The sequence below is a fragment of the Silurus aristotelis genome (assembly GCF_946808225.1).
Source record: "Silurus aristotelis genome assembly, chromosome: 15".
Lineage (NCBI taxonomy): Eukaryota > Metazoa > Chordata > Actinopteri > Siluriformes > Siluridae > Silurus > Silurus aristotelis.
The window spans coordinates 25,641,333-25,653,832 of NC_139588.1; the positions used below are offsets into that span (position 1 = coordinate 25,641,333).

Consider the following 12,500-nt stretch of genomic DNA (forward strand, 5'->3'; position numbering starts at 1 on the left):
GGGGGGGTTGCTGTTTGATTTCTCACATATGTTCAAATCTGAAGATTAAAGATTGTATCTGTAATTTTATAGTGTTAATTTTCTGTATAAAATGTTAAAACTGCTTACACACACATACACACACACACACGCATGCACGCACACACACGCACGCACGCACGCACGCACGCACGCACGCACGCACGCACGCACGCACACACGCACACACACACACACACACACACACACACACACACTCTAGCCACACCACATCTGAGAACCAAGTCATGGACTGAGTAAGGCAGGTTGATGTTAAAGTGTCTGGAAACTGGAGAAAGATCTTCTGGGCATCTCAATTCTTTTGAAGCTCACTGTGACTATGAAATATTTTTCAGAAAGTGGACAAAACACTTAATATTTACACTCAGACATTTCTTTGTGTTCTCCTGTCGGAGGAACGCTCCTGGACCCTCAACACCAATTCAATTCAATTCATGATTATTTGTATGCACTTTTAACAATGAACATTGTCTCAGAGCAGCTTTACACAGATAACCACTTCCTCAACACCCAGTGAGATCACAGAGAGCATCAGCTTTTTCTTCGTGTGCTAAAAGATCCTTCATTCCTTTTACCCCCTTTTACCCCTCCACCCCTCTTACCCCTCCATTCTTCTTAACCTATCTCACTCATCATTCCTATTATCCCCTCTCACCCCTCCATCCCCCTCCACACATTGATCATAATCTCCTGCTTGCTAGACTTGAGAACGTTGTTGGAATAAAGGGAACTGCTCTCTCTTGGCTCAGGTCTTATCTGACTGATTGCTATCAGTTTGTTGATGTAAATGGTGAGTTCTCCACACTCTCTGAGGTAAAGTTTGGTGTTCCTCAAGGATCTGTCTTAGGCCCACTGCTTTTCTCTTTATATCTGCTGCCTCTGGTTGAAATTATACATAAACATGGTATTGGCTTCCATTGCTATGCTGATGATACACAGCTGTATATTTCAGCAAAGCCAGATGAGAGAGATCAGCTTAACAATGTTGAGGAGTGTGTAAAGGACATTAGACAGTGGATGCTCGATAACTTTCTACTGCTTAACTCCGATAAGATGGAAGTACTTTTACTAGGACCACATGCAGCTAGAAGCAAACTTTCCGATTCCGTAGCATCTCTGGATGGTGTTTCTGTTTCAGTGTGTACAGCAGTCAAAGACCTCGGTGTGATTATTGACCCGAGTCTTTCCTTTGAGTCTCACATGAATAATATCACCAGGATCTCCTTCTTTCACCTTAGAAATATTGCTAAAATTAGAAATATGATGTCGTTACAGGATGCAGAAAAACTAGTAGATGCTTTTGTAACATCTAGATTAGACTACTGTAACGCTTTACTGTCTGGGTGTTGGAGTAAGTGCAGAAATAAGCTTCAGTTAGTTCAGAATGCAGCAGCAAGAGTCCTCACTAGATCTAGAAAATATGATCCCATCAGCCCTGTTTTAATCATCTACACTGCTCCCAATTACATCTCACACTGATTATAAAATACTACTACTGACGTATAAAGCACTTAACGCTCTCACGCCGCAGTATCTGAGTGAACTTCTGTACCAGGATGATCCTCCACGCCTACTTAGATCAAAAGGTGCAGGCTATTTGTTGGTACCTCAAATAATGAAGACTCCAGCAGGGGGCAGATGTTTCTCTTATAAACCCCACAGTTATGGAACAACCTTCCAATCAGTGTTCGGGACTCAGACACAGTCTCAGTGTTCAAGTCGAGGCTGAACACATTTATTTAGTGGAGTCTTTAGTCAGTAGGTGTTTGTGAGGTAAAGGAGCAGATCTGGAGGGATCATGGATATGGAGTGTTTGGTGAACTGGGATATTTGGATGCTGTCGTCTCCTCACTCTCACACGTTCACTCAGGTTTGTTGATGGTGGTGTGGTGGGTCGTCTCTTATCCCAGAGATCCTCATGTCTGTGTTTCCTTCTGCTTCTCCCTTTTAGTTCTGCTGCTACAGTGAATCTTGTTCCTACTTACACCCTGATCACCTCTCTCTCTCTCTCTCTCTCTCTCTCTTTCTCTCTCTCTCTCACCCTCACCTCTCTCTCTTTGTCTCTCTCTCTCTCTCTCTCTCTCTCTCTCTTACACACTCTCACCGTCACCTCTCTCTCACTCACACACACGCTCCCCCTCTTCTCTCTCTCTCTCTTGGTCGAGTTAAACATGCTCCTGAGGTTCCAGTGATCACTGTTCCTGCTCCTCTCCTCTGATCTTCCCACTTCATCCTGGTCTTCCTCTGGATGATGTTCTCTTTGTTTGGAGGCAACTCTGTGCAGCTGGAGATGTTTCTCATCTACACCTTGGGTGGTTCCATGAAATTCTGGAGTAAGAACAGGAGCTTTGAGGATTTGGACTGTAGTTAATATCAACAGTCTGCTACACTGACTCAGGACTACAGTTTGCTCTGATCTCCATCACTGCACCTCAACATCGTTTATCTGTAATAAATGGACATTCAGTGGAACCCAGATGAGGATGAGGTTCTCTCTTGAGTCTGGTTCCTCTCAAGGTTTCTTCCTTCTGCATCTCAAGGAGTTTTTCCTTCACCACAGTCTCCACCGACTTGTTCATCAGGGACAAACTTACACTTATAAACAACATCTTCATGTTTATCTCCACATTATCTGTGTAAAGCTGCTCTGAGACCATGTTCATTATTAAAAGTGCAACACAAATAAACATGAACTGAATTGAATTAAATGAAATCTCTGTCACTCGGATCTGCTGTAGTGTGTATTGAAGATGAATCACTGAGATTAAATATTTTGTTTCTTCCAGATATTTATTTATTCACTTGTTTATTATTTTATTTTTTTGTTTAATAATAAATTTCAATCTGCCAGTGCCACACACACACACACACACACACACACACACTGCGTGTTTTCTCAAGTTTAAACTTGCTTTCTCGCTCGTGAAAGTGACGTCACACTGTGAACAACTTCCTGGTGTATTGTACAGGTTAGACACACCTGAGCGCGTGGTGCGGTGTGGAAGAGATACAGGTAGTAAAGATCCAGGAGGAGATCCAGGAGAAGCGCGTGCTCTGAGCAGTTCTTGATTATTACCTTAATCGCGGGGGGTTTCAGTGTTTCTGCCGACAGCGCGCTCGTGTGTGTGTGTGTGTGTGTGTGTGTGTGCGCGCGCGCGCGCGCGCGCGGAGCTGTTGTGGGAGTGTAAGAATGGGTGTCCTGCGCATGGTGGTGTGTTGGAGTTGTCTGTTGTTGCTCCTCACTAGAACCTTCACACAGAGCTGCAGTATTGAGTACATTAAAGGCCGGAGCGGGTTCGTGCTGAACGTGGAGGACAGTGTGTCTGTGGGAGCGACCTACATCTCCAACCCTGCTGCACACACCCAGGAGGCCTGTCTCAACTCCTGCTGTCTGCTGCCTCACTGTAACCTGGTTCTGATGGAACACGGAGCGGAAAACACGCTCACACAATGTTTCCTGTTCGACTGTCTGTACAGAAATCAGTTCATCTGCAGCTTCAGCAAGAAACCCGAATTCACCAACTTCATCCAGGACTCGGTCTACCAGAGATACCTCCGGGGTCCAGGGAGGAAGTCTGGTCAGATCTCTCTCTCTCTCTCACACACACACACACACACACACACACACACACACACACACACACACACACACACACACACACACACACACACTATTTAAAACGGTGTAGATATTAACTATATATATATACATACAGTGGTACCTCGACATACGAGTTGAATTCGTTCTGTAACCTTGCTCGTATTTCAAAGCAAAATGCCATTAATCCGTTCCTGCCCCCAAAATGCACCCCAGTTGTTTTTGTTACATGTTTTTGAATAAGAAAATTTATAAGAGTATTTATAAATCACAAATATTGTATAAAAACATAATAAAAGAGAATGTAAAGATATAATAAGGGTTTATTCAGTGTATTTTCCTTGGAGATGAGACGACTTAAACTAACAAAACCGCTGGTGGGGTGTGTGTGAGTGTGTGTGTGAGTGTGAGTGTGTGTGTGAGTGTGAGTGTGAGTGTGTGTGTGAGTGTGTGTGTGAGTGTGAGCGTGAGTGTGAGCGTGAGTGTGAGCGTGAGTGTGAGCGTGTGTGTGAGCGTGTGTGAGCGTGTGTGAGTGTGTGTGTGTGTGTGTGTGTGTGTGTGTGTGTGGAGGGAAAACTCGTTTTTTTACTATCACTCCTGTACACTACATATCCCTAAACTTTAACATTTTTACTTTTTCTTCTTTGCTTATCTTAATCTTCGTCACAATCTTCGCTTTCTGGCTTCGCTTCACCATCTAGCAGCAGCGTCTCGAGCTCGTACCTCAAGTTTTTGCTCACGTAACAAAGCAAAAAATCAACCGAGTGACCGCTCGTACCTCGGAAACTCTTATGTCCAGGTACCACTGTACAGTGTTTTTTATTTATTTGCATGTTTTTCACACTTTAATGTTTCAGATCATCAAACTAATTTAAATATTAGTAAATGCAGTTTATAAATGAATGTTTTTATTATTGAGGAAAAACAAAATTCAAAACTACATGGTCCTGTGTGAAAAAGTGTTTGCCCCTAAACCTAATAACTGCTTGTGCTGCCCTCAGCAGCAACAACTACAATCAAGAGTTTGTGAAAACTTACAAACAATCACAAACTTTTTAGGTCACACCACAGTGTCTCAATAGGATTCAGGTCAGGACTTTGACTAGGACACTCCAAAGTCTTCAGCCATTCAGAGGTGGACTTGCTGGTGTGTTTTGGATCAGAACCCAAATTTTCTTCAGCATGAGGTCACGAACAGATGGCCGGACATCAGGTTACACATCTCCAAAGAAGTTGTGGTGGAGGTGGAACTGCATCAAGGATCGGCTCTGAGCCCTTGTTTGCAGTGGTGATGGACAGGTTGAAGGATGAGGTCAGACAGGAGTCTCCCTGGACTATGATGTTTGTGGATGATATTGTGATTTGTGGTGAGTGTAGGGAGCAGGTGGAGAAGAAGAGCTGAAGATGTTGAGATGCCGTTGGGAGTGACGACGATGGACAGGATTAGAAATGAGTTTATTAGAGGGAGGTGAGATTGAGATGGTTTGGACATGTGCAGAGGAGGACATGGGGTATATGAGTAGGAGAATGCTGAGGATGGAGACACCAGGAAGGAGGAAAAGAAAAAGAACAAGGAGGAGGTTTATGGATGTGGTGAGGGAAGACATGAAGGTAGTTGGTGTGAAAGAGGCAGATGTAGAGGACAGGGGGAAATGGAGACGGAGGATCCGCTGTGGCGCCCCCTAATGGGAGCAGCTGAAAGAAGGAGAAGTTGTTTTAAAGTAATGATGGTGTTTTAAATTACGTAAAATCACCAGGACACCAAACAGAACTTTTACTATGTTTCTGTACGGATGATTTTAATTGCCGGATTTTTGCATCATGGTGGATTTTGGTTCTTTGTTTTCTTTGTTGAATTTTTTGTTTCATGATGTACCAAATGTTTTCAATTTATGATGCTTTTCCAGATGTGCAAGCTGCCCATTCCATAGACACTTATCGCTTTTATGGTTGCAACAGCCTTTATTCTACAAAGAGACTACAATATTCTATAATTTCTAGAAGATTTTAAAGCCTGTGGGGATTAGTGATTATTCCGGGAGGAGGTCTGGAGTTCAGTTGGAGTACCTGTTCATTCCAAAGCTGTTTGGTGAAGTGAAACTTCAGTGCAGTTTCACTTTCACATTCACATTCATGTGGAATAAATGAAGGGAGATAACGGCCTGCAGGCTGGGATTTATAACATGAACTTTATTTATTTATAGCACTAAACCCTGACCCTCGGGACAAACTTACAATCATAAAATACATACATTGTTGCTGTTTTATCTGTGTGAAGGCCAAACCTTAACACAATGCTTATTTAAATATCCGTATCAATTTCCCAACGCTGGTTCTGTGGTATAACAGGGATTTAAACTAATGACTCGTGTCTCGTTTGTCTGGAGGAAATGAGAGTCTTGTGTCTTCATGCTTTGCAGGAGAAAAGGATAAACGTCCGATAGCAAACGCAGGAGCTGATGTAGTGACCAGAGCTGGAGAAGAAGTTACTCTGAATGGCATTGAGAGCTGGGATGACCGAAATATCACCAAATACGAGTGGACACTGCTGAGTGGAAATAATTCAGTAGTAATTAAGGTGAAATTCTTTTACTCATTACTGTGGAGGCAAATGCTGAAGACGTGGTGAAGAAGTGAGTTCTGGGAGAATGATTATAGGTTAAAGGATTTAGTGAACATTCATAGAATAAAGATTAAAGTTTAAATTTGTGTCTCACTTTTGGTTAATTATAAATGTGTATCCAAGTGTAATCTTTTGTTTGGGTCAATTATTGTAAATTGTCCTCAGTTAAACTGTGCAGGGTTTGGAGAGGGTTTGGAGAACCCCACATGGGTCTTCCTAGACTCCAAATTGCCCCCGTGTCAGACCCAGGCCCTCGCATAGTCAGCGAGCCACTGTAGAGAAAATGTACAGATTATAAGATATATTACAGAATTCTAGAGATATTATATTATTCATGATCAGGGTTGCTGAGTTCTGCTCCATTAAAGATTATTGCAGTAGTCCTGTAGAGTAAAATCTTTCCTTTCTGTGAATGTGACCACCTTCTTCAGACCCTACTTACAGCTTATGTTTTACTGCTGAAAATGTATTCTAAAATAGATTCATTCAAATTTTTAGCTTGGATTCTGAAGTCTGGACAGTCTTTCTGCCAGTCAGAGACTGTGATCATATTTTTGTGGATTTCTCTCTTGCAGAATACACAGTTTTTAGACCAGAGGCTGCTGTCAAACCTTTATCCTGGAGTTTATCGATTTCAGCTTCGTGTCACCGATTCAGCAGGACAGTCAGACAATGCATCCGTCACCATCCTCGTCCTCACTCAAGAGCAATCAGAGAGTCAGTAATTATAGTACATTATAAATACACACACACACACACACACACACACACACACACACACACACACACACACACACACACACACACAGATAGATAGATAGATAGATAGATAGATAGATAGATAGATAGATAGATAGAGAGAGAGAGAGAGAGAGAGAGAGAGATAGATATAATGTGTGTGTATGTATATATTCTTTGTCTTCTTTTGACTGTGTGCTGTGGTTCTCTGTCTCATTACCACACACCCAATACAAACAAATGATGTAATTAAAACTGGTGTTTGTGTTAAACTTGGGAGAGAATTAAGCCTGACAGGAAGTAAAGAAAGAGGAGAATCTTCTGGTTTAGAGTTGAGGAGTGACCACCTGTCCACATGTAGTCAATCTTACTGCTACTGACTTTCATTTCCCTTCTCTCCAGCATGTACCTCCACCGTTACACAAATATGTTCATACTTGTGTTAATAAATACAGTTTGTGTATATATATATATATCACAAAAAATCATGAGGAAACCTATGTGGCTTCATACCAACTGCTCAAAACACACAGACACACACACAAAGGCAGCCTGGGTGTGTGAATCTCTGCTCCTCCTTGAATGAGCAGAACAGGTTATGCGTGTTTCTCTCACACAGTGTGTGTGTGTGTGTGTGTGTGTGTGTGTGTGTGTGTGTGTGTGTGTGTGTGAGAGAGAGAACTGTGACTGTGTGCTGTGGTTCTCTGTCTCATTACCACACACCCAATACAAACAAATTGTCACTGAAACTGGTGTTTGGGTGAACGTTGGGAGAGTGCTGTGGGGGGTGTAGAATCTAGGACTGTGGGGGGTGTAGAGTAGAGTCGAGGACTGTGGGGGTGGGGGGTGTAGAGTAGAGTCGAGGACTGTGGGGGGTGTAAAGTAGAGTCGAGGGTTAGGGTTAGGAGTCGAGGACTGCGGGGGGGGGGGGGGGGGTAAGAGTAAAAGTACTTGGTGAAAAAACTACTCAAGTACTGAGTAACTGTTGAGTAACGTCTGATTTATTTTTTAACACAAGACAACAATCAGACAGACAAAAATACAAAATAATCTTTAGGCAAATTATGGCTCATCCAATCAATAAAATAAATTAAAATGAATCAATTACAAAATAGCTTAAATTTAAATAATTCGGGTAAATTCAAGTACTTAATAAATAAAATAATAAAAAATAAATACGCACAAGTAACACAAATTTTCAAACCTTTATACTTTTTTACCAGGCAGAACTAGAACGAGGCAGCCCATAAATTCTCATAAACTGTGTGTGTGTGTGTGTGTGTGTGTGTGTGTGTGTGTGTGTGTGTGTGTGTGTGTGTGTCTCTCTCCAGTGACAGAACAACAGAAGAAACACACACATTTTATACCAGGCATGCTGAACACCTCGTAATGTAGCTACTCTCTCGCACTTTTACTAAGGTAAACACGCTTTTAATATGAGGTCAGGGGTGCGGGTTTTCCCTCCTCGTTTGTGTCTGCATTGCTGACGGGTGATTCTGACGTGTGTGTTAATAACTAACTCGTCCCGCCGCTGAGATTGAGTATGGTAACCTGACGAGCTGCACAACTACATTTGATTGGTGAAATACAGTGGTTCACGTGGTAGAGCCTTAGTGGAAGTTGCTCTCTCTCTCAAAATAAAATTTAAATTGATGCGTAGAATACCAAAGAGGTCAAAAGAAAAGTAACGAGCTCATTGTAGCCTAATGTAGCGGAGTAAGAGTACAGTTTCTTCTTCACAAATCTACTCAAATAAAAGTAAAAAGTATAGTGATTTAAAACTACTCCTAAAAGTATATTTTTTTCAAAAACTTACTCAAGTAAATGTAACGGAGTAAATGTAACTCGTTACTACCCACCTCTGGTAGAGTTGGGTGTGTTTTAGAGTTGAGCACTTTGGGTGTGTGGTGTAGAGTTGAGGACTGGGGGGTGTAGAGTTGAGAAGTGTGGGGGTGTAGAATAGAGTTAAAGACTGGGGGTGTGGTGTAGAGTAGAAGACTGTGGGGGGGTGTAGAGTAGAGTCGGGTACTGTGGGGGGTGTAGGGTAGAGTCGAAGACTGTGGGGGTGTAGCGTTAAGGGCTGTGGGGGTGTAAAGTAGAGTTTAGCATTGTGGGGGTGTGGTGTAGATTTGAGGGCTGTGGGGGTGGGGTGTAGATTTGAGGGCTGTGGGGGTGTGGTGTAGAGTTGAGGGCTGTGGGGGTGTGGTGTAGAGTTGAGGGCTGTGGGGGTGTGGTGTAGAGTTGAGGACTGTGGGGGTGTAGAGTTGAGGACTGTGGGGGGTGTAGAGTTGAGGACTGTGGGGGGTGTAGAGTTGAGGACTGTGGGGGGTGTAGAGTTGAGGACTGTGGGGGGTGTAGAGTTGAGGACTGTGGGGGGTGTAGAGTTGAGGACTGTGGGGGGTGTAGAGTTGAGGACTGTGGGGGGTGTAGAGTTGAGGACTGTGGGGGGTGTAGAGTTGAGGACTGTGGGGGGTGTAGAGTTGAGGACTGTGGGGGGTGTAGAGTTGAGGACTGTGGGGGGTGTAGAGTTGAGGACTGTGGGGGGTGTAGTGTAGAGTTGAGGACTGTGGGGGGTGTAGAGTAGAGTTGAGGACTGTGGGGGGTGTAGAGTAGAGTTGAGGACTGTGGGGGGTGTAGAGTAGAGTTGAGGACTGTGGGGGGTGTAGAGTAGAGTAGAGGACTGTGGGGGGTGTAGAGTAGAGTAGAGGACTGTGGGGGGTGTAGAGTAGAGTAGAGGACTGTGGGGGGTGTAGAGTAGAGTAGAGGACTGTGGGGGGTGTAGAGTAGAGTAGAGGACTGTGGGGGGTGTAGAGTAGAGTAGAGGACTGTGGGGGGTGTAGAGTAGAGTAGAGGACTGTGGGCGGGTGTAGAGTAGAGTAGAGGACTGTGGGGGGGTGTAGAGTAGAGTAGAGGACTGTGGGGGGGTGTAGAGTAGAGTAGAGGACTGTGGGGGGGTGTAGAGTAGAGTAGAGGACTGTGGGGGGGTGTAGAGTAGAGTAGAGGACTGTGGGGGGGTGTAGAGTAGAGTAGAGGACTGTGGGGGGGTGTAGAGTAGAGTAGAGGACTGTGGGGGGCTGTAGAGTAGAGTAGAGGACTGTGGGGGGCTGTAGATTAGAGTAGAGGACTGTGGGGGGCTGTAGATTAGAGTAGAGGACTGTGGGGGGCTGTAGATTAGAGTAGAGGACTGTGGGAGGAGTAGAGTAGAGGACTGTGGGAGGAGTAGAGTAGAGGACTGTGGGGGGCTGTGGAGTAGAGTTGAGGACTGTGGGGGGGGGGGGCTGTGGAGTAGAGTAGAGGACTGTGGGGGGGTGTAGAGTAGAGTTGAGGACTGTGGGGGGTGTAGAGTAGAGTAGAGGACTGTGGGGGGTGTAGAGTAGAGTAGAGGACTGTGGGGGGTGTAGAGTAGAGTAGAGGACTGTGGGGGGTGTAGAGTAGAGTAGAGGACTGTGGGGGGTGTAGAGTAGAGTAGAGGACTGTGGGGGGGTGTAGAGTAGAGTAGAGGACTGTGGGGGGGTGTAGAGTAGAGTAGAGTAGAGGACTGTGGGGGGGTGTAGAGTAGAGTTGAGTACTGTGGGGGGGTGTAGAGTAGAGTAGAGGACTGTGGGGGGGTGTAGAGTAGAGTTGAGGACTGTGGGGGGCTGTAGATTAGAGTAGAGGACTGTGGGGGGCTGTAGATTAGAGTAGAGGACTGTGGGAGGAGTAGAGTTGAGTACTGTGGGGGGCTGTGGAGTAGAGTTGAGGACTGTGGGGGGGGGGCTGTGGAGTAGAGTAGAGGACTGTGGGGGGGTGTAGAGTAGAGTTGAGGACTGTGGGGGGTGTAGAGTAGAGTTGAGGACTGTGGGGGGTGTAGAGTAGAGTTGAGGACTGTGGGGGGTGTAGAGTAGAGTAGAGGACTGTGGGGGGTGTAGAGTAGAGTAGAGGACTGTGGGGGGTGTAGAGTAGAGTAGAGGACTGTGGGGGGTGTAGAGTAGAGTAGAGTAGAGGACTGTGGGGGGGTGTAGAGTAGAGTAGAGTAGAGGACTGTGGGGGGGTGTAGAGTAGAGTTGAGGACTGTGGGGGGGTGTAGAGTAGAGTTGAGTACTGTGGGGGGGTGTAGAGTAGAGTTGAGTACTGTGGGGGGGTGTAGATTAGAGTAGAGGACTGTGGGGGGCTGTAGATTAGAGTAGAGGACTGTGGGAGGAGTAGAGTAGAGGACTGTGGGAGGAGTAGAGTAGAGGACTGTGGGGGGGTGTAGAGTTGAGTACTGTGGGGGGCTGTGGAGTAGAGTTGAGGACTGTGGGGGGGGGGGGGCTGTGGAGTAGAGTTGAGGACTGTGGGGGGGGGGCTGTGGAGTAGAGTTGAGGACTGTGGGGGGGTGTAGAGTAGAGTTGAGGACTGTGGGGGGGGGGTGTAGAGTAGAGTTGAGGACTGTGGGGGGGGTGTAGAGTAGAGTTGAGGACTGTGGGGGGGAGGTGTAGAGTAGAGTTGAGGACTGTGGGGGGCTGAGTAGAGTAGAGGAATGTGGGGGGGGTGTAGAGTAGAGTTGAGGACTGTGGGGGCGGGAGTTTAGAGTAGAGTTGAGGACTGTGGGGGGGGGGTGTAGAGTAGAGTTGAGGACTGTGGGGGGGTGTGGTGTAGCGTTTAGCGCTGTGGGGGGTTGTAGAGTAGTGTTTAGGGCTGTGGGGGGTGTAGTGTGGAGTTGAGGGCTGTGGGGGTGTGGTGTGGAGTTGATTCTACATTTGATTGTCTGTACTTCAAAACAGTCATCAGAATGAATGTAGGCCTAATTGGGAATGTTTATGTTCCCTGAGGATCCCAAGCTCAACTCTCTCTATGCCGATTTCCATCTAATTCAATTTTACTTTTGCACCGATTTAATTCACATCTTTATTGACTTTTCTGCCACCTACTGGTGAATGGTTACAATAACATTCTGAAAATGTTAAATCTTAGAGCCATTGTTGCTCCTTCTCCAAATTCTGTTCTCAGGGTAAATTCTTATTCAAAGCAATTATCCAATAAACAGGATGTGGGTCTGTATCTCAGTAAGAGGGTGGCAATATGGTCTCACACTCCTGTCCTCAAAAAGTGTAGTAACTGCACCACCTGTGATCAAAAACTAAATGATAAATTCACAGCTATATATTCTCATGATTCCAGAGTCAGATAAAGTGAATGTTCCTCAGCATGAGAGTCTCTAGTGCTTTCCATTCCTGTTTAACCAAAAATTGTTTTATGCTTTGATTTAACTCTTTAGGCCTCGTTGTTGCCAGTGTAGCCAATAAGTGCAGGATTCTAACGATACATGGGAGGATTTTATTCTCCACGTGTGTGTCTTAATTTTATTACACTTTATAAACTCTTACTGGCCGAAACAGCACGTGGGTTGTGACGAACCAGGAAGTGATGCGGCTCTCAGGTCAACATAAACAGCTGTTTATAGCTCGCGCTAACTGCACTTTGTTTACAAAAAAACTAAGAAAACCAGGGAAAAAATGGACAATCAAATAAGTTTTTTTATCG

At 45.1% G+C, this 12,500-nt stretch overlaps 1 protein-coding gene across 2 annotated transcripts in view; it reads left to right on the forward strand.

Annotated features, from left to right (window-relative positions):
- The first annotated feature begins 2,972 nt into the window (after positions 1 to 2,972).
- spint1b (serine peptidase inhibitor, Kunitz type 1 b) overlaps positions 2,973 to 12,500 on the forward strand; it is a 29,309-nt gene continuing 19,781 nt past the window's right edge. For both annotated transcript variants that reach the window (XR_014536920.1, XM_083562682.1), the window contains exons 1-3: positions 2,973 to 3,617; positions 6,058 to 6,215; positions 6,836 to 6,977. Coding sequence is in view for 1 of the 2 variants with exons in the window: in XM_083562682.1 (XP_083418808.1) it covers positions 3,230 to 3,617; positions 6,058 to 6,215; positions 6,836 to 6,977 (688 nt within the window). In the remaining variant the exon portion in view is untranslated. The remainder of the gene's footprint in view (positions 3,618 to 6,057; positions 6,216 to 6,835; positions 6,978 to 12,500) is intronic.